Raw genomic sequence first — 24,054 nt, 5'->3', positions numbered from 1 at the left:
CAGTGCAGCCCCCCCCCCCCCCCCCCCCCCTTCCCAGGGCACCAGGCTCTCCTTGTTCTCCTGGAGCAGCCCATCATCCCCAGTCCTTCGCAGCCCCATCGCTCCCGGCCCAACTGGCAACCTCATGGGGTCACATCCTGACAGGAATGAACCCCCCAGCATGGGGCTTCCTACAAGACGTGACAGGAGAGGGCCCAGCACCTGGGCTGGCGGGCAGTGTGCGGGCATTACCTGTCTGTACCAGAGGACAGGGTCCACCTCTGCTTGCCGGCCACACTCAGAGCCAGTCTTCGTCTCGGTGCTCTCTTTCCCAAGGTGACTGGCCTCACTCAGCTTCACCTTAAGTCCCTCGGCTACCTGGCTGCCAGACAGCTTCGACGAGTCCTCCAGCTTGGGGATGATCACAGACTTAGCCATATCAGCACCTCCTTGCTCCTTGGCCTTGCTCAGCCCTGACTTGACAAGGTCCGTGAGGCTTGGGGCCTTGGTAAGCGTCGGGGGCATGGGTGGCTTTTGCTTCCACTCCTCTTTGAGAGCTGCCTCCCTCTCCTTCAGGCCCAGCTCCGCCTTCTTCTCCAGTCCTCGCTGCTGCTGCTGCTCCAGGCTCTGTCGCTGCTTCTGTTGCTCCTCATACTGCTGGCGGTAGGCAGGGTTGGTGCTCAGCAGGTGAGCATGGTAGCCTTGCTCATTGTAGCCATAGGGGGGCACGTAGGCGTATTGGTTGTAGTAGAGGGACTGCATGTACATGTTGGGACGCTGCTGGATGACCGAGGGCTGCTGGCTGGAGCTGCCAAGCTCTGCCTTCTTCTCTTCACAGCCCTCGCTCTTCACTTTCACCTCCGGGCTCTCTTGCTCCTCGTCTTTCTTTAGCTTCAAGGCCTGCGTCTCGGCCGCAGCCTGGCTGCCAGGGTTCAAGGGCCCCGGGCTTGCCTGGGGGTAGCCAGGGGAATAGTAGGTTTCAAAGCCTTGGTAGTAAGGGGACTCTTTGCTCTGGGATTGTGGGGGGAAGAGAGCTTTCTTTGCACCTTCCTTGACCAGCTGCTCAGGATCCTTTGCCTTCATACTTTCCAGCTTGCCCTCCCCATCCTCACCTGCGTCAGAGATGTCCGAGTAGGCTGGGCTGTTGGTTTTCACCGAGCTCGCTTCTGCTCCGTTCTGGGTCACGACGTGCAGTGGGGTCATGGGCTGGGTTGGGTTGGTGTTTTCCAGCCTGCTGGCACCACCGATGGAGGGGCTCGGAGCGTTGTCTGTGAAGCTGTAGATTTTATCCGCCTCAGCCTTGATGCTGGCGAGCCGGCTCTGGTGAGGGTCAGATGAACCGTTCAGCAGTCCCTCGCCTTTTGTCCCAAGGTCGCTGGATTCCCCCCGGAAAGGGCTCTTGCCTTCTTCCGCTCTGCAGACTTTCCCAGGAGTCAGAGGGTTTTCTACTTCCTTGGGCTCCTTCTTCTTCTTGTCCTTTTTCTTTTTCTCCTTGGAAGGGGTCAGGGCAGGGTTGACTGTGAAGGGCTCTCCCATCACTGTAGGCTTTGGCTGAATGGGCTTGAGCTGAGGGCTATTGGGCATGGTCTGGACCACAGTGGTGGTGAGGCCTGTGGAAGAACCAGGGCTGGCTGCAGTGAAGGTGGCTGTCTGGAAGGTGTAAATTGGCTGTGGGGGGATGGCTGGGGCAATGGGTCTGGCAGACTTCAAGCTTTTGGAAGAGATCTTCTCCGGCTTAGCAGCAGATGCCTTCTTGGACTTGTCCTTATCAACGCACCTCTTCTCCAGTGAGTCAAAGCCGTCGTTACTCGTCTCATCGGCCACCGAGGGACCATCCTCAGAGCCGTCGTTGGACAGGGCACCGGGGTCAGTGTCTCCTTCCCCACCCAGCTTCTTCTTGCAAGGGACCTTGGTGCTGAACTTACTAGATGGGGAGGGACTGTGGGGCTCCATCAAGCGGACCTTTGGGGTGGCTGAGCGAGCTGGCGAGAGCGAGCCCTTCTGAGAGACGGCAGCACCATTGCAGCTCCCAATGTCCGAGTGCAAGGAGGGCTCCTCGCCGTACTCGCTGTCCACGTCCGCCTCCAGCTTGCTGTCATCATCTGTGTGTGCGTGGGCCTGGTGGTACTTGAGCCCATTGATGTGCTTGTACTTCTTGTTACAGTTTGGGTGGGGACAGTCAATGAGGATGGGAGAGGGGCAATTTCGATCCAGGACAGCTGGCTCCACCTTGACCGTGGCTGGGGGCACCGCTGCCGAGCCCATCGAATTAGTGCGGATGCGTTTGCTGCCCTTCGAGTCCTCCGAGCTGGAGTTCAGCTCCATATCTGAGAGGGGCTTACTTTTCCGCTTGGTCACGGAGGAGGGGCTGGCCTTTACGTCCTCTGTGGTGCCGCTGGGTGGCGTGCGGTGGTCTGAGGAGTTCTGGCTTCCCCGGCGCCCTTTGCTGTTGGCTCCCGCCCGGGTCTTGCTGCTGTTGCTGGTCCCTTTGCTGTCTGAAGCCGTGGCGGTCTCGTTCACAGGCGTGTTGCTGTTGGGGCGCATGCGCTTGCCCCTGCCCCGGCCGTTGCGCATCTCGAGGTCGCTGGTAGGAGAGTCGCAGAACCTGCAGAGAACAAGGAGCTTGTCCAGCGATGGCTGGGCCAAGCTACACCATCCCCACTGCTCGGAGGGGACCCCTTCTTCCCCGGGATGGTCTGAGCTCTGCAGGGAGCTGTGAACGGGGCTAAGCGCTGCCAGTCCTGAGAACTGGCCCCCGTCACCCCCAGGACTACCAAAGAAAGCGTTAAGAGAGCTCAGACAGCAAATGCCCAGCTAGCTTCAGTCCCCAGGGAAAAGGAGCCTGAGATCAGAGGAGTAAAGAGCTGCGGGTGCAGCAAGGAGATGTCAGGAACGGGGGTTGGCAGCAGGCACATGGCAGCAGCCCTGGGCTGGGCACATGGCAATGGTACAGCGCAAGCTCTGCTTTAGCAACTTGGCAGGGCGCCGTGGACAAGCACGAGCTGGCTGGAGGAGACACTGCCTGCCACGGCAGCTCCAAGGGCAATGGGTAGAGCGTGCTGGGTGACGCGAGGCCAGAACGCAGCTGGGTTTCCCCTCTGCATCTAGGCAAAGCAGGGAATGATGTGGGCACAACCCAACCGAGCAGGGTGCTTGTCGGCTGAGGGAGCATGAGGTCCTGCCAGGCCCCTCCATGCACTTACCGGGGAGGTGCCCAGTCGTGCTGCGTACAGTCAAGCAGCGTCCCCACGTATGTCTTGTTCCTCCAGGTCACGTTGACTACCAGCATACCTGTAAGGCAAGGAGACAGGGTCACACGCGGCCAGGCAGGCCTCCCCACGGCTCCATGGGTGTCTTGCCCTTCCATGGGCATCAGGCTACAGGAAAAGGGGGCTCTCCCCCTTCGAGACGGACAGGAGGAACAACAGCACGCACAGAGATGGGCTCAGCTCTAGGGTCAGAGAGAAACAGAGAAGGAGGCTGGGCCTTGGGCAAGCCTCTCCACAATGCGGGGAGTGATTTGTTTAGTGTAATGTGGAGATAAAGGACACCAATCACTGCCTTAAACAATTCCTCTCCTGCAAGTGAGGATGCGGACACGTTCAGGCATCCTCACACCTGATGGGATGACCTTGTCCTGGGTCTCCAGAAGCCCTGGAGGGCCACGTGGCATTGCCAGCTCTCACCACATCTCAGCAGATATGTGAGAGACTAGGCTCCAGGCTGGAGCAGCGCGGACAATGGGAAACCACCCTGCTCGTCCCCTCTCTTGGCAGGGCTCTGCCTAGTGCCTGCTTAACCTCTGCTCCTTGAGCTGCTCAGCATTTTGCTTGCCTGCATTTTCACAGAGATGCTAAAAACCATGAGCCCCAAGGGGCTGCTTAATTTGAGGGGCCTGAAGATCCACGTTGGCTGTATGTGACTCTCCCGGGGGGGGGGGGTGATCTCCGGGGGCCAAGGGCTGTGAACCCCCCAGCAAGGCTGTGAAACCCACAGGAGAGCTGCAAACGGCAATGTAAGGCTGTGAACCCCACAGCAAGGCTGCAGACCCCCACAGCAAGGCTGCAGACCCCCACAGCGGGGCTGCAAACCCCAGAGTCCTCTTGGAGGCCAATGGAGGAGATGATTTTGCCCACTAGATGGCAAGCTCTGCCCAGCATCCCCGCACAGCCCAACTGTCGCTTGGCCTCCATGGACCACCTCAAGCCCAGCACAGGGGTCCAGAGCATCCTTGCAGGAGATCCCAACCTTTGGGAAAACCCTTGTCTGCAGCTCATTTTGGTCCTGCATGCACAGGACACCTACCAAGACCCACCACGAGGCACCATCTCCATGTTGCCACCTCCCTCTGCCTGGAGAAACCAGCAGCAGCAGACACATCTCCTCCTGTTCCGCACTACAGCCGTGCAAGGCCAGGCCCCAGCATCGGGCAAGCCCTGGGCAATGCCAATCTCAGAAAGCTGTCGGGGAACTGGAAGCATCAGTTTCTGCAAACAACTTTAGGCTGGGAAGAGATAGCAGAAAGCCGGAGGAGATCCCTGCCAAGGACACAAACCCAGGCAATCTTTCTCCTGGGCCAGGTGACTCTTGCACGGCATCTCTCAGCTTTCCTCCGGACCACGTGCAAGTGCAGGGGAAGACCCAGCTTGCTCCTGCTTGGCGAGCCTGCCCAGCGCTAGCACCTTCCCAGGTCTCTCGTGGCCAGCAGGCTGCAAGTGCTTCCATAAGAAAGCAATTACACTAAATAATCTCAGGCCATTAGCCGAGTGAACTCAAGTGGATATTTCCTCCCAGCGATGGACTGCTCTGATTACTGCATAACTAATTCGACCAGGAGCAGAGTCCATTGCACTGAGTGCATTTATCTGAACAAGGTAAAACTTGGGAGATAGAAATCTCATTTACAAGGGCAGATGAGTGCAGCTAGATATACAGCCGCGCAGACCCAGAAGATGGATGGAGCCGAGGGAGCCCAGAACAGCTGTGCCTGAAGCACATTTGTAAATCTTGGTCTGTATCCCCGGTTGTAACGTGCCAGCAGCCAGCTGCAGGCTTCACAGAGATTATATATGAAATCAAGAGACGCTCGTGGAGCCGAGGCCCAAAATACAGGTTTCATTTTAAAAGAGGAATAGAACAGAAAAGGCTCCACGAAGAAAGCACAACGGGGAAAACTGTTGGTGTTTCAAACCCTTTCTCTCTTTCTCCTCTTGTAAAATATTGGCCGTTCCAGCAGGAGCAGATCATGGGAAGATATGGTCATAGTGCACATCTGAGACCTGCAGCTGGCTCTGATCCCTGTATGAGTGGGCAGGCTGCTCCATCCCCATCCATGTTGCGAGCAGGATGGAGGAGACTCGTCCTGCCTTTAGAGAAGAGCTCCAAAAAGACCTGCATTAATGTGGAGGCAGCGGAAGTGCTCAAGACTAGGGCTAAAGGAAAGGTTACAGCCCACCCACCACAGTGCTGGAGCACCACGGCATGGCCTGCACGTCCCGGCTGAGGGTTGCAGCACCTGCACAGCTGGTTTTGCTCCACAAAGCAGGTAACCTAGCCCTGGGCAGCTAGGAGAGGCTGCAAGAGGTCAGGAAAGATAGGAAGGATGCAACTCAGCGAACCAAGCGGGTTGGAAAAGAGCAGTGAAACCAACCGCTTTGAGCTCGCAGCGCCATGCTGCGGGGAAGACGGAAGGGAGAGAGGTGAGCGAAGGGCAATGCTGATCCCAAGTGGTGCGAGGAGGAGGCGCGGAGGGCGGTCCGCGATGCCTTGTCTGCCCTGGTGCCTCCAAACATAGCCTTTTTTTTTTTTTTTTTTTTTTTAGCAGGCAGGAGCACTCCAGCCCTCCTTCCTTAAAACATATCTGCATAGGGAAGCCGACGGCCGTGTGCTGCTACCCAGCCCAAACACGCAGACCCCTGGGGACCTCCGCCGAGCCGCGGCCGCTCTGCACCTCGGGGATGCCCCTGGGAGACGGAGGAGGGCAAAGCAGCCGCCGGGAGACCGACTCCAGCCCAGCAGCCCTAGGACAGACCCCTTCTTGCCAGCCTGGGGCCGAGGGACTGCTCTCAGCTCCCTCTCGCTCCAGCCACCCGTCACGACCAGCTCGTCCTTCCCGGCTGACAGTCTCGGAGGAGCAGCTCTCGCCTGCCTTCCCCCGGAGCAGCCGCACAGCCAGCGCCAGTTCAATAGCTCTTTGAAGGCAACCTGCAGTTAGAGACCTAAGCGGCGAGTCCCCCTCCGCCTTCCCGCGCGCTGTTAGAAGTTAATTGTGTGACAAGCCACCAGAGGCTCTGCGCGTCCCAGGGCTGGCGTGTGATATTAGAAAGGACGTGCTGGCATTTCTCCCGCCGCCGTGATCACAGGCGAGCGATGAAAGATGAAGAGCTGGAGCGAGCCAGCGCGCTCAGCAGCGGCCCCGGCCGCAGAGCGGCCATCCTTTCCCTCCCCTCCGCCGCGACAGCCTGGCGCAGGGCTAAGTGCAAACCCTCCAGCACGCACCAGCCTATATTTAACCCGCTGCAACCAATCGTACAAAATCCCCTCCTAATCCCCCAACAATAACACAGGACAATTTAAACCGCGGGGACAGAGCCTAAGAAGCTTTTGAACCCGCCGTCCCCCGCGGCAGGAGCTCGCGGAGGAGCAGGCGCAGGCAGGGCAAGGGCGGCCCGAGGCCGGCGGCAAGCAGGCAGCGCCCCGGGCTCGCTCGGCGGCGGCGGAGGGCAACGCGGCGCCGAGGTGGCCTGCTCTGCCTCCAGCAGCACCCCCTCGCGGAAAAGGCCGGGGAGTTGGCAGGCTCTGCTTCGGAGAGACGCGGGGCTAGGGGAGAGCGAAGCGCCGAGGTCCGGGAAAGGGCATCGCGGCTACGGCCAGGCTGCCGCGAGGGGCCTCTGCCAAGAAAAGGGTCGAAACGCAGCGGGGCCTGGAGGAAACAGGAGGCCTGGAGCCTGGAGGCTCTGACCCGTTCTGGGGTTCAAAATTCGGGCTTCCCATTTAGAAAAGTCAGAGCTGAAGGGGCCTGAGCAGAGCACGGAGCTGCTGGAGGAAGACTCCACACCCAGAGCAGAAGCAGCCCGAGGAGGAGCAGGGCATCAAGAAGGACCCATCCTTGGCCTTCGACGCCTCGCAAAGACGAGAAGGCTGCCCCTAAACGAAGCCAGGCCCTGCGGCTGCCTGGCCACCCCCGACGACGTCATGGCACAGGGCGCAGGAGCTCTCCTGCCGACCCGGCCCCTCCTAGGAAGGCTGGAGGTGCTCAAACGTACAAGGAGGCCGCCACCGCGCAGCCCTGACGGATCTCAGGAAGGAGGAAACCTGCTCGAACAACTCCAGACGCACCTGGTTTCGGGGAAAGGCGACACCGCCAAAGCTCTCAAGCAATCGATACCATCCAAGCCTGGCTGAAAACCACTCAGCGCTTCCAAAGGCCGAGGTCCTGGCTGCTAAGTGCTCATGTCACTGCAGCAGGGCAGAGTTACGCCCAGCAGGAAAATGAAATGCCGCACTGAAGGTGGACTGACACCGCCGGGTTGCTGTCTAGGAACGTGGCATTGATTTGGGAGCGAGCCATTGCCTGCCTCTGGGGAGACACAGGCAGCAACACGAGATAAGTCTATAAAAGTGCAAACAGAGAAGAGAGAGCAAAAGGGAAAAGGGGGGTGGGAAACGAAGGCAGCAAAGGGCTAGCTCGTGGTCACAGCAGAGGACGCAAAGGAGGACAAACGGCAATCCAGAGTTTCTCCTTGCAGCAGCGAATGAGGCAAGTGCGGTGCCTGAGCCCTCATTTTTATAACCCCCTTTTTGCAGGGACCAAGAAAAGGCGAGTGAAGAGTTTATTTGGATTTGCAGACCCAAGGCAAAGGCCAGGGACACGATTTGCTGGTGTTCGTGCAAAGAGTCGGCGAGAAAGGCAGGATTACTCATCCCCAGTGCTGGCTGGGGGTCTTCTCTTTACCTCCCTGCCGGGGGAGACCCCTCTTGCTAAAGCAGCTTCCTAGCAGCGTGATTGGGAAGGCGTAGGACGGAGAAAGGCGAACACACAGCGAGGAGGTGAAGGCTTCCCAGTGCTGGCTCGCCCCATCGTCGTTCCAGCTGCAAACCAGCCCGGCCAGCAAAGCCAAGCTCAAGTACACCACGTGCCCTGCTCCAAAGCAGATTATCCTCTCCCCGGGCAGTGAGGGTGCCTAAATTCAGCTACTGTCTGCTCTGAAGCATCAAACAACTTAGCTGTGAAGCACTGACACTTTCCTAGCTCTACAGGGCTGGGAAAGAGCCTGCCTTAGCCTCTCCCACCCTAAATCCAGACCTCTCGCAGGAGGGGGTGCAGAGGCAAGTCCTGCTCCACGCATCACCTGGGCACCCATCCACCCCACAGCTGGTGGACTGGGAGCTACCAGGGCCCAGTCCATGCTCGGTCCCTGCATGGGTGCACCTTAGCAACAGATCTGGGACTCGCCAGGTGCAGCTGTAGGACATTCAGGAAAGGGAAGCGTCCCGGAGTAGGGCTGGAGAGGGCACAGACCTAACAGGAGATAAGCCAGTGGGTCAAAGAGAGAAAGAGGCAAAGCCTGGGGAGACACAAGGCTATCGAGGACAGCGTTGCATTAAATCCACCTTCCAAAGCCCTGGGGGAAGGCAATGCCCAGCGCTAGATGAGATGAGACCATGCATTTCCACTGGAAAGACCCTGCTTTCAGCATCTCTGCCAGTTTGCTCCGCAAACAGAGCCATTACAGCGTGGAGGACCAGCCCTGCACATGGTTTCCCCATGTGGGGAGAGCCGGAGCATGAAGCTGGGGACCAGCAGGGCCCTCGGCATGTGCTGGAGCAGGGCACCACAATGGCAGGACTGGCTCCCGGGACAGATCCAGGCTGAGGCCACACTCCAGGACGTGCACGAGTGCCGAACGGCCTGTAGCCACGCCACCGCTTCGGGCTGTTCGCAGAGACAGCTAGAGACCCACGGCACAGCCAGACTTAGGAAGGTGAAAACGGACTCAGCTGAGGCTGCTCACGCTTTATCCTTTGCTTCGGGTGCACGAAAGAGGAGCGGGGGAGATAGAGCCGAGAACAAAGGGCAAGATGGGGCAGGAGCCAGGGAGAAAGGCAGACGGAGAGGGAGACAGCAAGGCAAACACGGTGCGGAAAAAAGAGGCGACAGCTTGCGGCCGCTGCCAGACTGGCCAGGTGGAAGCTGGCAGCGCTGGCCCTTCCCGAGGTATGCAGGGACCCATATTTGTGTCCTATATTTGCCTACGCAGCTGCAAACCCTCCTCCCAGCCCGGCTGGCAGCAGAGGAGGGAGGTTTTATTTACATGCCTGGAGGACACACGGCAGGAGGAGGTCATCACAGCCAGCCGAGCACCTTCATCCCGGCCTTTAGTTCACTAATTAGAGCTGTGCTCAGGCACTGAGCCCTGCTGGCTCTCAGATATGAGTGCTGACAGCTTAAGCAACCTCAACGCCCCGCCTGGAGAATTGCTCCATTTGCCTCCAATGATCTTTGGAGAGCTGCATCGATCTCCTGGTCGTCCGAGTCCCTTGTGCTGGCTGCCCCCTCTGCCTGGGGTTGCAGCTTTCTGGGAGCGAGGCGACATTGATAGATCAGCCCCGAGGGGTCGATTCTCACTTAGCGAAGACCTCATTCTGCAGCTCGGAAGAGCAAGTGCCTGAACAGCCCCCTCATTAGGAGGCTCGCAGGGTGGCTGGCTGAACCCGTGCTCAGCACAAGGGGCTTTAGGCAGTACCACATCTGCCTTCACATTGCTCAGGGCCAAGAGGGCTCGGGATCTCAGGGCAGGAGAGGGGAAAAGAGAGACAAAGAGCCACGGTCCATGCTGTGCCGCAGGGAACAACCTGCCTCATGAGCACCCCTCCAAGCCAAGAGCCGCACTGGAGGTGGAGGCCCCACTCCCAAATCACGTATGATCTGTGAGCAGCACTCGTGGCAGTCCAGGAGCAACTCCATACTGGAGCAACTCCACATGAAGTTTCTCTTCCTTGCTTTAGGCTCACAAGCCTGACCACCAAAACCAGGATGGTACAAGAGAAGGTATGAGCAGGCAGAGACCCCCAGCACCCTGCAGCAGAGCATGGTGGTCTGAGCTCAGTGCCCAGATGGAGAAATCAGTTTGCTCCCTAGGAGAGAAAGCTACCAAGTAGGGCCAGCTCTACCACCTCCACCTCCTCCTCCTCCTCCTCTGCAGGTTGCCATGCTCCAGCAGGCCGGCAGCTGCCCAAGACATCTCCACTGCCACTGAGGCTGTCTAACAGCAGTGGAGCTGTTGGCAAGGAGAGCTCTGCTAAATTTTTGCTGACTTTTGGGTGCGAGGAGCCTCTGAAACTTGACAGGACAACAGCTGGCGGGCATTTCCTACCATGAGGAGTTGTGATTTGCCCACAGGTCCATGAAGCAGCTCAGATCCAGGGTCCATCTAGCCCAGTATCCCATTTGCAACAGTGGTCAGGAGCAGAGATTGAACATGCAGCAATCCTGCTCCAGGACTCTTCCAAGCCTCGAGCTCTGTGGCAAGTTTAGTGCGTTTAATACCCTTCTTCCATGACTTTCTCCAGCTGCTAGTCCTTCTCTCAGCTTAACTGCACCCAAGGAGGGGTTCTCACCTCCACTGCTGCCTCCTGCATTAACCCCTACCCAGCAGGGGCCCAGCCTATGGCCTCTCAGCTCCTCCTTCCTTGTTTAAAGATGCTCCAGCCTCAGCTGGAAGGGGTGCTGCTTTTTTCCCCCTCTCATGTTGAGAGACAGTTCACGGACAACAGTGACTTGGGGGAATCCATGCTCTGGCATGACCCTTAGCTGGTCCCAGCCTCCCTGAGCCAAGGTCCCGTGCTATGAAGTGGACCAAGCTCTCCTGCTGCCTGCTTGGTGTATGCAGCAGGACAGGGCAGTCCCGAGGACATGGGCATTGCCCAGGTACAGCTAGCACATCCAGCCATCATCAGAAGGTAAAGAGTAACAAGCCTTGACGGTATTTCTTCCACCCCACTGGGATGACTCCACTTCTGCCTGGGACTTCCCAGGGAAAGCTCTATGCTTGATGACGCACAAAGCCCAAGTAGTAAAGCACACACCTCTGGGATGCCCCAGCTTTGCCGTAAGTTGCACTCGTACTTCCCAGAATATTCTCTGGCCTCCTGCAGAGTCTCCCAGGCAGGGCCAGACAAAGATACGATCTTCCCATTAAATGCATGCAAAGATCAATGCTCAGATCTCAGAGACGTCCAGGCAAGAGCCAAGGTGGGTTACTGGAGCTAGATCTTTGTCACCAGCCATCTAAGGCACAGCTTTTGAAGGGACAGGAAGGCGATGTGGAGAGAGGGGCCTCATGCTGGGGCAGGGAAAACAGCAGAGATACCTAGGGCTGGGGCCATACCAGCTTCTACTCAAGGCAAAAGAGTCAGCAAGGGTGTCCTGTGAGTGACTAAAGTGACCGTAGGACATGCCATTATAAGTACACCAGTCACTTGTCACCAATCCCATGTAGTGGGTCCTTGAGAACTAACTGTCCATCAAACAGGCACAGCTCCTGCTGTCACACTCCTACCCAAAGCCCATAACAAGCATCAACCTTCAGTAACAAACCACAAATGACAGCCACGATGTGACAGCAGGAGAGCAGAGAGATCCCAGGCCCTACCAGCACCCTGCATCACCACACCAGTGAGGGAGGGGGCTGCACAAAATTGCCAGAGGATCCACGCTGCAGAGGAATAAGAAAGGAAAAACAAAAACAAAAAACCAACAACAGTGCACACACATCCGACCTCCACCACTGAGAGCTGCCGGAAGGGACTTCCCAACTGCAAGTCTGAGGAAGAGTTTAACCCTGAGCATGTGAACAGGCCCTGCCAGCCTCAGAGCCAGGAGAGCTCTGAGGAGAGCTCTGGCGGACATCATTATGAGTGCCAGCAACTCACCTACCTCCTTTCTACCTACCATCACATCTTTCAGTTTGGTCAGCAGACATCTCAGTGTCTGAGGGAAAGGACTGGTGCACCATAGCAGGGAGATCCTGACACCTTCCTGGAAGGACCAATCTGCCACAGCCCAACAAACAACAGAGGAAAATCACTTTGTCTTCCACAGCAAAACCAGGGCCCGGTACCCCATCCAGCAGCCCAAGTGTTTGGGTGTCAGCTTGTGCTGGGCACTACCTGCACTCTGTTCTCCCACCCACTGCCCCGATCCTCTTCCTCGGGGAAACGTGCCTGGATGATTGCAAGGGCCAGCTAGACCAGTGGTGAAAACTGCTGCACCAGGCAGCACCAGCAAGGGATCTGGGCCGCAGCTTTCTCCCCGACTGCCCCTCACCCTACCCAGGGAGACAGGCCCAGGATGGAGCACTACCAAGCACCAAGATAATTTCACCTGCTGGCAGTAAGGCTGGCCAGCTCCGTGCTGAGGAGGGAGGTTTATCACATTGGGAGGGAGGTGACAGATGCCCTGGCACCGCAGACCCAGCCGGCTGGCACACGACGGTGCTTCTCGAGCTTGGCGAGCCAGGCAGAGCACAGCCACAGCACCAAGGTCCAGCGGGCTCCCAATAGCCGCATCAGGCCACACACCATTTGCAAGCAGCCTGGACATGCATCCTTGCTCCCCCAGAGAAGGAAGGTAGAGGCATCGAAACCAATTTAACTCCCATAAAAGCGTGGCACAGCAGATTGGAGCTCAAGAGCCCCCTTGTAAACAAGCCCTTTCATCCAGTGCTTGGCGGTTAAAACAGGAGCCCCAGCTGGTATTACCCAGGGCAGCCGCACACGTGCCTCAGGGAGTTCGACAGGAGCAATAGTCCTGTCTGGAGCAGAATATTGCTCACCTGTTGATAAAACAGCCTTCATACAAAGCTGACAGATGCTGAAATAAACAGTGCTTTGAGAGTGATAAGCAGTGCATTAGCTCTACTTGAGTTCCCTGCCTCCCAGTACTGTCAAGCATTCTGCCAGCAAATATTAGATATGAAGCGGTCGCACTGTGGGAGTACCAGGAAATTATGCATAATAAAGCTCTGCTTCTCTAAGAAGACATGCAAGCAGCCACCTCGCTTCGAGGGTTGATGCCTCCCCATCTATCAGGGAAACAGGAGGAGTTTGCAGCCCGACGGCGTCAAACGCCAGCAACCCTCACCACACCAGAGAAGAGGATCCCCTTCACCAAACGGCACCAGACCGCGCTCCAGCCTCCCTGGCCCAAAGCAAGCCGCTGTTATTGCTAATCCGGAGATCACAGCAGACACAGCCACGTTAGTAATGGCTGCAGGAGGTTTCAAAGGACTGCGTCGAGCCCTTTCAGACTCTGCTGAATGGCTCAGCAATCTCGGAGAGGATTTACAATCGCTCGTTACTTTTGAAATGCTATCAAGGCAAGAGAGATACCCATGTTCCTGTGCTCCTCTCCGTTGCTGTAAAAGCCTTGAGAATTCACCTCCTATTTCTGGATTTGAGTTCACAGGGCTACGAACGCTGGATTTTGTTTCTAGGGGACTGTGTATCCCCCTTTGAAGCCCCAAGACCCAGACATCAGCAGTGCTGTAACTCTCCTCAGGGTGATGCAATCTTGGCCCATCTCCACTACTGAAGCATCCCCAATATTACTAGGCATCCTGAGAGGCAGAGATATTCCCAGCTACAAGAGTCACAATCTAAGGGGACCGGTGACAGTGAGGCAGCACATTCAATGTGCAAAGCCATCTCTTTGGGGCAGAGCTTCCTTGTGGTTGAGGTAAGATCGTCCAATCTGCCCTCACACTCCAGCCCAGCCCTTTCCTATTGTCTCCCAAAGTAACGTGGGTCTCCTGCTCTTCCCTCGACTCAAACAACGCATCTCCCAGACCTCTGGGACTTTGTAGGTTCTGCAAAAACAGAAAGGCTCAAAGAGGGCCTGCAGAAGTGCAATCCAAGCCCCCAGAGAGCACAAAGCTCATGGAGGTCAGCTGTGGGCAACCTGCCCTGGCCTTCCACCCCAACAGAGACAAAGGGCTTTGGAGGGCTACATTTTCTCCTATTTCCTTTGTGTAATTGCTGTTGCCATGCTGTGATCCTCGTTGCTATGAAGGTTTGTATGTCAGGCAACGGCTTGTTTTGGCTGCAAACACCACCGCTATGGTCCAGGATGGTTTCACGGCATGAGCGGTGTCAGGACCCAGTCCAGTCACTGCTCCGACATCCACACGAGTGGAGCGAGGAGGTGCCATCATGCCTGGCAACGCACTTCATGCCAGGTGACACCAATCCCAGCGAGGGGGAAGAAGGAGACCCAGGAGCTAACGAGGCAGCGAGTGGAGTGATGCTTTCCGGTATAATTAGATCAGTTAATAGTTCCTGCAGATCGGAATCGCACCTAACAGAATTAGGGAAACTGCCAAGACAGCTGCTCCCGTGAAAGGCATTTAACAAAACACATTTCCTGCGCAAGATGGGCACGGAGAAGGTGCAGCGGCGCACAGAGGCATTACCGTCACGGCGGTGGGAGAGCTGATATGACAGGCCATTCGCCGCGGCCAAGCTAGCGTCCTGCGCAGCCCAACCACTGACGTCCAGCGGGTAAGAAAAACGCAACCCAGATCCTACCCTGACCCAAGCCCAAAGCCACAGCAACGCAGATGAACTGAAAGTCCGCAGGCGGTTGCTGTGGGCAGCAAGCGACAGATGTTTTGGGGGTTGGAGCCCCAAAGTTTCCTTTGCTGGCAATCGCAGCCTCACAGCTTTTACATGACTACTGACAGCAACTCGTCTAGAGGGGGCAGAAGAAGCAGCCGGCCACGGCAGCGAGGCAGGCTGGCTGAGCTAGCATGGACAACAAGCCTGGAGATTCCAGCTCCTTGGAGCTTCGCTCCACCATATCAAAAGAGTCCTCTCCGGCCTGTCTTTCTAAAGCGGCAGCAGCATTGCCAGGCTTTAGGGGCCCTTCTGCCTGACTTCACAGCCACAAAGACAATTCAAAAAGGCATTTTCTACAAAAAGGGAGCTCTGGTAAACCATCCACATGGCCCTCTGTTGTACAACCCCCCTCCCAGAGGTGTTTGAGGCAGGTAGATCTCATCCCCTATGAGCTATGGGATCCTTTGGGATGAACGTGCCTATAAAATGCACACACATGCACACACTAAAAAACAAACAAAAAAAGCATCCTTCCAACCAAGAGTTCATGCCTCCAGCAAACAAAGATAGCTCAGCGGGTCAGCTGTGAGACAAACCCACATGAAGGGAAGGAGGAAGTTATGCAACTGGATGAGCCCAAATATACCTTTGCTGGCGTGCACAGAGCAATGCTAATCATTTCAGCTCGCAGAAAAAAAAGAAAAAAAAAAAAAAAAAAAAAAAAGGAAAAAGGTCCACGTCAGAGCAATTACCACGGGAGTCTAGGGGGCACATCCTACACAAATCCAATTTTCAAGGACACATCATGCAACGGAGAAGAGCTGCACTTCCCCTCGCAGAGCCAGTGGGAGCTTTCACGACCCTGACCAGTGTCAGTGGTCTCTCCTTGCTCCTTGCTACGCTGTTACATTACAAACCCAGTGGGGGAAGCATGCAAAGACCCAGAAGCGCCAAACGAGAAGTGCTCACAGCAGCACGTTCAGGAAGCCAGGAATTAACTGGAAGCAAACATAATTCTGCACCTCCACATGCCAATTGCTCCAGGGGAGACGGGACTGTCACCCCTGGGGAGAAAGTGGCTGTTGCAGGCTAGCAACCTCCTCTCCATCTCCGATGTTGACATGCCTGACACGAGCCAAGTACTGCTCACAGCCAGCGAGAGGGGGGAAAAAAAGCTTTCTGAACAAACTGCTTAGCAAAAAAATCGGTTGCAATTAAGCCCTTCCATTCCCTGCACCTGCTATTATTAATCCAGTAGGAGCAGGCCAGACCTGTACACAAGCAGCACGCAAACATCCGGATCCATCAGCCCTGCTCAGGTAACAGTGCAGCGAAGCTTTAACACCAGTTCACACGTTGCGACATACTCTTCTGTCAGAGCCACCCAGCAGACACCACGTGCTTCCTGCACTCAACCGAGCGGCTGATATTTTAAGAAATGAACTTTAGCTTCAGACAGTTCGGCATGCAGAAAGCGCCATCCCCCAGAGCTCCTGGGAGGTAAGGATCGATACCGGCAGCACTGCTCCTGCAGCACAGGGCCCTTCCAAGCAGTTCGGCGAGGCTGAAGCTCATAGTGGCTCTGCTGAGGCTGACCTGGAGTGGCAGCAGCACCACAAGGACTCGGGGAGACACCAAGTGTGGTGAGGTGGAAAGGATGGGAGATGCTGCTCAACCCACCAGAAAAGGGGGTGTCAACCCAGGAGGAAACAGACTGGCCCGATCACAGAGGAATGGAGACTGGCCCAGGCTGGCGTGTCCTGTGGCTAAATTAGAGTTTGCATGAGTACAAGCAGTAATGGCATTTTAGCGGCCCCTTTGGGGATCTCAGGACTGGACTCCAGTCACACGGGCACACTCATCCATGCTGAAAAACACCTCGTTTTGCTTTGTAGACGTGCCCTACGTATAGGCATGTGGTTCTCCTCCCTTGCATCCCTCCTGAATCTCCAGGGCAAGGAGAGATGCTTGTTGCACCCTATACATTTCACAAGCTCTAGCTCTGGACATCACATATGCAGGTCCGGGACACTCCCCTGGCAAAGCCAAGCCTTGCCCGTAAGCCCCATCAGCAATGATGGGAAGGCAGGAGAGATGGCAGGGGATCAGGGAAGAGAGATGGCTTCACCCCAAGTTTTTAGTCTTATACAACTGAGTATGAGAGATGCTTCTACTCTGGGAGCTGACATACGCAACAGACTGGAAACGACCAAAGGAAACAGCAGGATTTGTATTCTGCATGACAGGAGTGCAGGGCTCGCTGTAAAAGCCATCGTTCCTGACAGCAGGAACCAAGCAGCAGCCAGCAGAGCCAGGCAGAGAAGGATCTTTGCACAAGTTCATTGAATTACTGCAGACTAAAAATAGCCAAGCTGCAGGAATCACAGAATGCCTCCGAGGCATGGTCTGAAACGATAGCTGCAAAAGAAAGGGATAATGCGGAAGGACAGGCAGACAGGCTGCAGAGCTTCACAGATTGGCGAGGCCCAGGAGAAAAAGGAGGGTAAAAAGAAACACCAAGCACTGACGTTACAGGAGAAACCATAGCCCGAGAGGAAAGGGGCTTGGAAATCAGCAGCGCAGTCAAAGCAGCGGCTTCCTTGCTAATTCTGGCGAGAAGCAGGAGGCCTGCCACAGCCGCCTCCTTTGAAAGATCAGAGAGCACCACACGGCAATCAGGACTTGAAAATTTTACAAGCTATCCAGAGCTGCTATGAAAGCGCAGCGCAGCTCAACACAGAGCAGCATTGGCACAGGGAGACACTTAGCACTTGCACACAACTCCCAGCTGCTGCCTGAGGCCTCCAGCTAGCCGACGTGCATCTCATAAAACCCGAAGCCCTGCAAGACTGGATGAATTCTGCTCCGTCTCACACTCTCATTTCAATGCCTCTCAAGTAGTCAAGGGATTTGGGGGGAACAGGGAAAGGACCGTTGCGCTCTGTCTCCTGTGACGTCAAGGTTCCCCCATTTGTTCCTCCTTGAGCGGCTGTGCTCCTCTGCCCACCGTGCACCTCGTCTCATGACTTCCCCCAGAGAGACCAAGAGGTCCAAGCTCTCATCAGCTTCACCACTGCCCGTGAGAGTCTCCAACAGCAGCACTGAAATCAGCCTCCAAGGAGTTTCATGCCACGACAGCTTTAGAAAAGCTTTGCGGAGCTGCAGGCACACCTTTGGAAACAACAGAGCTGGGGATTTTGCAGTACTCTTGAATTCAAGCACGTGTCCTGCGGAGAGGCTGGGCCCTGCCTCTCTACCCTTCCTCTAAGAGGTTTAATCCTCGCCTCTTCAGTGCCTGGATTTCTCATGTCCTGCTCGACACTGATCTAAAGTAAAAACAGTGACACACTAGCTCTGGAGGCACTAATACCCACACGTCTCAAACTCCACAGCTCCAGGGCTTTCTGGACACCAGGCTGAGGAAAACCGCACAAGAAAAACACACTCATAGGAAAGGAGAGATGGTTTGGTGCTTCGTGCACAGTCCTAAAACCTGGGAGGAGCTGACACTTCTCTGCACTACGAGCTACTTTGGTGCCACTCCAGACAAGTCACTCAGCCTGCCCGTGCCTCAGTTTCCCTGGCTCAGGGCCAAGCTCATTACAATTTTTAAGGTGATCAGACCCTTTGTCGAGGCCAGAAAAGCACTACGGGGACAGGCTGATAGCTAGAGCAAGTAGATCTTACGCAAGGTTTCTCCTAGACTCTTGGGGCATGGTGCAGATGAGGTGGGAACATGGCACAAACCATCCCTTTCTCCCTGTCACCCACAAGCCTGGCGGTAACCAGGCTCCAGCACCGAGCGAAGGGCAGCAACAGGAAGCAGGAGCCACTAACTCTGCTTCGCATGGGTGGATACAGCATGCAACCGACTGCAGGCTTCGAGCAATCCTCCAAACAGTTAGCAGCTCTGTCCCTCCATATCCCCAAGCAGATCCCACACGCCTGGAACGCGAAGGGCAGCTCAGAGCACAGCCGAGTCCCATGCACTGCCGGCCGCGAGCGGGGACGCCTGGCAGCACATGCCAACTTCCGCATTCAGGGCTCTCATATGCTGCTGTGCGTTTTCTTTTTCCTACTAGCAAGTCTAGCTCAGAGAAGAAGAATCCCCCGGGTACAATTTCCCAGCATTGTGGCTTCCTCCTGCCTCAGGAGCAGCAGAAAAACAGCACTTACAGCTCCCTGCCCTTTTCATTCGGCTGCATCTTTCCATACATGCAACTGAGCGGAAGGTAAAACAGAGGAGGCAGAGGCGTATGAGGAAGCTGGAGGTGCCCATCTCAAGCTTGCAATTACCAGTTGTTCAAGGTAGTCTCCCCCAGCGCGGTCTGGGTACTCCTCCCTTCCCAAATACCTCAGGTCATGACACTTTCCCATGTGGGAACAATTTCAGTGCTAATCTCCACATCCGGGGCCAGTGCACCACTCAGTCCTGCACCAGTTGCACTTTCAAAAACAGTTTTCAAGAGGGGAGAGGAAAGAGGAATCGGGTCCCATCCTGATCTTCCCCCACAGCACTGGGGGCTAACAAGAAGGGAGTGACCGTGTTTAATTGCAGTGGACACACAGCAACGACTTCAGCCAGGAGGCCACAAAACTCACTCACAGCTTCAGCTTAATCTATGCTGGCAACACTGGAAGTTTTACACTAACCTGTGGCTAAATAGTAGCAGCACTGGCCTGTTTATGGAAAAGCAGGTTTAAGCTCAGCTTCAATTATTTTCTAAGATAACAAAGACAGTCACAGTGAAGTGCAGCCAGGGGAGCACTGCCAGAGAGAGCGAGGATTAAGGCCAGCACCTTCATTCCCTGCACATAATGGCAAAGAAAAAGCAGAAGCAGATGTCCAAGATGAGCTCCAACCTGGCCCATATGAGGTATCCCATTCAGCCGGCCTCTGTCACCTCTGCTCTTTCTCACATTTGTGCTTCTGCTTTTCTATTTCTGCTTCCAGACTCCAGCTGGAGCCAGACAGATATGAGGAGTTCACCTCAGGCCTCCAGCCTGAGTCTGCAACCTCCTGAAGAGGTTGGAGGGACGGCCGGGTTCCTGTGCTAACCGTGGTACACTGAAGCACCTATTCATCCCAATGTTATTTGGCAGAGCCCCAGCAGCAACTAAAACCCATCAAAGCAAGGCACCTGGGAAAGCAAACCAAACTCTGCGCAGTTGGGAAGTTCCAGTGGAAAAAGGTTCAACTGGCTTGGCAAGAGAGACGAGAGCCCTCATCTCCCGTCAAGTCTATTCTGAAAGCTCTGCTGGGGTTATTTATCCAGCAGGAGACTTCTGCTGCCTCCTAGGGCTTGCGCGCTTTTGTGATAGACCTGCAGGTTGCCAACTAGAAACGAAGTCAACTCTGTCGAGTTCCCATTCAGGTTGGCATGGTCTTTTCTCTGGCACCTCCAGTAACAAGTTAGCTCTTACATAAAGGCAGAGAAATAGCAGTTTAGATTTTCACCCGCTGTCTGGGCAACAGGATAACACAACACAGTGGGCTGATGCAGGTTTTGGCTGGTTACTTCATTTGCTGTACAGATTAAACACCCACCTCTAAGAGCTGCTCCCACACAGCTACTCTGTCCTGACCACCCAGATTGGGGTGGAGAGGAAGCCTGGGACATACCAGCAAGCAACACAGTAGGGGAAGAGAAAGAAGGGGACTATTGTAACTCAAAAATGTAATCGCTGGAGAGCAAAGGAACTCTCCAACAACACTTACCATCCTCTGTCTCTTGCCAGACAATGCCCTCCAGGTTCACGCTGGTCCCAGGTTCACAAGGGCCCAGACACTCCGGCTCGGTGGCCAGTGCCACATCACACGTATTCACTCCCACAGAACGGGTGCGCACCATGATCTGCTCACAAGGCGACGAGATGTCGTTGTTGACAACAGGGACGAGGAGGTGCAAGGGCAACACTGCAGGCGTCGAGACCGGAGACTCCATCTGTGGGGAAGGAGAAACACACCAGTCACTGTCAGGAACACACGAAGGAGAGCAAGTATCAACAGGCATCTATATTTCCGGAGAACCCCAAGCCCAGGGCTACCACCTTCTTAATTCCTATGCCAAAATTGCCTTTGGCCTGCTTGCTAGGAGGTGGTTCAAGTCCCACGCATTGTCAGAGGACGAGGATCTAGTAGGCCTTTTCCACCCCGGCGTGCCCGTACCCACACAACGCTGAAAAGCCAGCACTTTGTAGTTGCTTAGATCACACCCAACGTCCTTCCACAAGAGGTATCTGCTCTGCTGTTGAAGGTGCTTGGGCCAAGTTCCTTCACAGACTACTTTTGCTGGTGTAATCATCCCTGGTCAGGATGCCTTTTGGCTATTGCTCAGATGTTAATGTAGTCAATGACTTTGGACATGATGGCTCATTAGGAAAAAAAAAAAAAAAAAAAAAGAGGCTTCTGCTCAACTGGCAGGACAGGACAAACAAGGAGCAGCCTCCCTTTGGTGCCAATGAAAACCAAGGTTCTCCTCCCAGAGCTACCCCATGACCATCTGAAGACATATGCATTCAGATTACAACCCTTTTCTATGCAAGCAAGTGTAAAGTATCAGCTTCAGAGAGTGATCCAGCAGATGCTTCATACTGGAGGAGAAGAGCTGCAGGCTGAATGAGTGCCAGCCATCTTGCTCTCCTTGCACATGGAAACCACATCTCTCTGCCAGAGCTGGCCTTGGAAAGCCAACAACCCAACACGAGTGACAGTCCAGTCACTCTGCCGCTGACAAGGCAGGTCCTCAGCCACTCTGCCACACCAGCAGAACACAACGCTGTATGGAGAAGGACGGCTGACAGGCTGATTTTGCTGCTGGCCAAGGGAAGGTGAAGGGTGGAGACCTTCCTGTCCTTCAGGGTTCATCAGCCAACCCATCTGTAGTAAATCAGTTCCCTTGCCTTAGCTTGCCAAAGGGGATTTGCAGCTGTTTTCGGGCTAGCTGCTCATCCTCTGCTCAGATCTCCTCTCTCGCAGGAAAGTTTATGGTCTTGATAAGATACTGAGCAACCTCAGAACAGAAGCAGACTGAGGAAATTCATCAGCGAGCGCTGACCTGTGTTTCAGTTTCAGTCAGAGGAGACCCCCCCACAGCACCTAGTGCTACGCCAAGAGATGATTTCGTAAGCCTCTGCAGAGGCCTGACTGATGATAACCCCAGAGAAGCCAAGCTTGCTAGAGCCAGCACCAGGAAGCAGAGGCCTCCAAGCTGGTCACCGAGCGGGCACACTGACACCAGCCCATGGCCACTTCCAACCTCATCGCTGGCTCTTGTGGACTGACATTGCTGACAGCCACAAAACGGTCAGCCTCCTGTGCTGAGGTGGCATCCTGGTCCTGAACGGCTGCCAAAATTATCTGCTTGTCCTCTTGCTCACATACGTACATCTTTCAAGCCTGCCCTTTACAAGGCAATTAACAGGAGCAGAAGCTTGCGCATTAAACCTTGCCCGCCCCATGCAATAAGGCACACGCACACTCCCACACGCAACCGCACCGTGTGGCTGGAGCCCCCCATCTCCCCAAGCAAGGATGGTCACAACTCCCTGAGCAATTAGCGCCTGCAAAGCCTCTCCGAACCCTCAGCAATACAAGAAGTCATCCACAGGCCGAGATGGTAGGAGAGGCGCAAATCCCTACTCTGCAGTAACCGCGCAGAGGAGGAGCAGGAGATCGCATTCGCACAGTGGATGCTACCTACTCCCACAAGGGAAGCTGCATATGAAACATGAGTTCGTCTGCTGGCAGGGAAAACGCATGCAAACCCCCTCGGAGAACCCAGAGGTCTTCTGGCTTGGCCGGGGCAGATGGATTGGCTGCTCCAGCCGTGGTAATGCAGGAGAATACAAAGCGCCTTCTGCCCACGTGCCTGCAGCCGGCTCCTTGTCCTCCTGCCTATGTCCTCCGTCCGGACAGCTCATCAGAGCGCATCCAGTCCAATAAGCATTAAAGACAGCCTAGAGGTTTCAAGCAGCAGCAGCTGGACTGCAAGCTTCCCTCCGTCAGCAGCACAGCTCGTGCTTTCGCCTGCTGTCTCGTTCTGCAGCTCTTTTCCCCCACGCACCAGGCCTGACTTCCCACCAGCAAGATCAGCTCGCTCGGAAGCCTGTCCTTGGCTCTCATCCCCAAGAAAGAGCACGGACTCGGAGACAGCCCCATGCATGGTGATCCGACTATGCCAGCCCCAGGAGCCAGGCGGTCCCATAGCATTTGCAAAGGTTTTTGGCATCAAAGCGAGGCCAAAGGCAAAGCAGCCCCAGCACAGCAGCCCCATCCTGCGCCTCCCAGGGAACCCCAGGAAAGGAGGATGCCCTAAGGAAGCGTCAGACTCCTTTGGGGAAGCTCCTACTCCTGGAGACCCTCTTCCCCAGCTAGCCCCAGCCGAGGAGGCTGCCTCCCACGACAACCCGGCTACAAACCAGGGCAAGTCCTTCCCGGCAGTGAAACATCTGGAGAGCAACCAGGCCCGGCCGGCTGGCTTTGGTTGACAGCAGCAAGCCCAGAAGGGAGCTCAGGTTGTGCCAGGGAGTGCTCGCCCCCCCAAGCAGCTGGAGGGGAGCTGCCAGCGGCTGGCTGCTTGTTTGTACGTGCAGAGGAAAGGAAGGGCACCTGTGGGTTTTGAAACCGTTCGGCTTCCTTCCACTTTGCAACAGAAACCGCAGCGCAGCCCAGGAGCGTTTAATTACAGTTCCAGCTCTGCTAATTATCGCTTGGTCACATTTGTAATCTGCATTACGCCACGGCGCATAATAAGCAGCTCGCTGAGCTCTCTCTAATAAGCGAGGAGGCTTTATGGGATTTCATATTTCACTCTGCACTGGAACAAACAGAGTCTCATTTAGCAACCATCAGTGAAAGAGGTGGCTCTCTCGCCTGGAGCTCAAGAGCAAAAAAAGGGCCCAGAGAGACCATCCAGCGGCTGGGACAAGGACAAAGCCTCCAGCTCAGCACTCAGCCAGCAGGTAGCCTGGCGCTGCGGCAAGTCCCAGGCAGGCTCACAACAAAGCCACCCAACGGGCCAGAGGTAGAGACAGGCAGATCAATCCCCAAATTCGCCCCGCTCCATGAAGGTGTCTTATCTCGCAGCAGCACGGCTTTTCATCCTCTGCCTTTATCGAGCCCAGCACAAGGTTAGGAGATTTGCCCGCCAGTCACAGCATAGGCTTGAGGCAGCCAGCCCGTGAACGAGGACGGACGCGGGAAAGGAGAGAGGCAGGGACTCGTTTGGCTCCCGGTGTGAAGCCTCCCCCCGCGCGGAGCGGTGGCACCGGCTAGCAGGGTCCTGCAGGCTCGTGAGCTGCCCGCAGCCAGGCTGCCAGCCACTCTCACCTTGGGTACAAGCTAAACTCCTCCACTGGGCCGTTCCCGGGCCAAAAGCCAAGCACCACAGACGCTCGCATTAGAGAAATGGGGCCGTGAGGTATCACTCATACCCTTAAGTGGCGGCTTTCAAGCTT

General features: G+C 55.7%; 1 protein-coding gene across 1 annotated transcript in view; it reads right to left on the bottom strand.

Moving 5' to 3' along the window:
- Positions 1-24,054, bottom strand: part of ZNF609 (zinc finger protein 609) — a 92,137-nt gene that overhangs the window by 4,713 nt on the left and 63,370 nt on the right. Inside the window, exons 3-5 of the mRNA XM_068957957.1 lie at positions 20,315-20,540; positions 3,183-3,270; positions 232-2,584 (exon numbers count right to left, since the gene is read on the bottom strand). Coding sequence (XP_068814058.1) covers positions 232-2,584; positions 3,183-3,270; positions 20,315-20,540 — 2,667 coding nt within the window. The remainder of the gene's footprint in view (positions 1-231; positions 2,585-3,182; positions 3,271-20,314; positions 20,541-24,054) is intronic.

Source organism: Struthio camelus, chromosome 12 (genome assembly GCF_040807025.1).
Source record: "Struthio camelus isolate bStrCam1 chromosome 12, bStrCam1.hap1, whole genome shotgun sequence".
NCBI lineage: Eukaryota > Metazoa > Chordata > Aves > Struthioniformes > Struthionidae > Struthio > Struthio camelus.
Note: the sequence above shows the minus strand (reverse complement) of the source record. Positions and strands in the feature narration are given on the sequence as shown.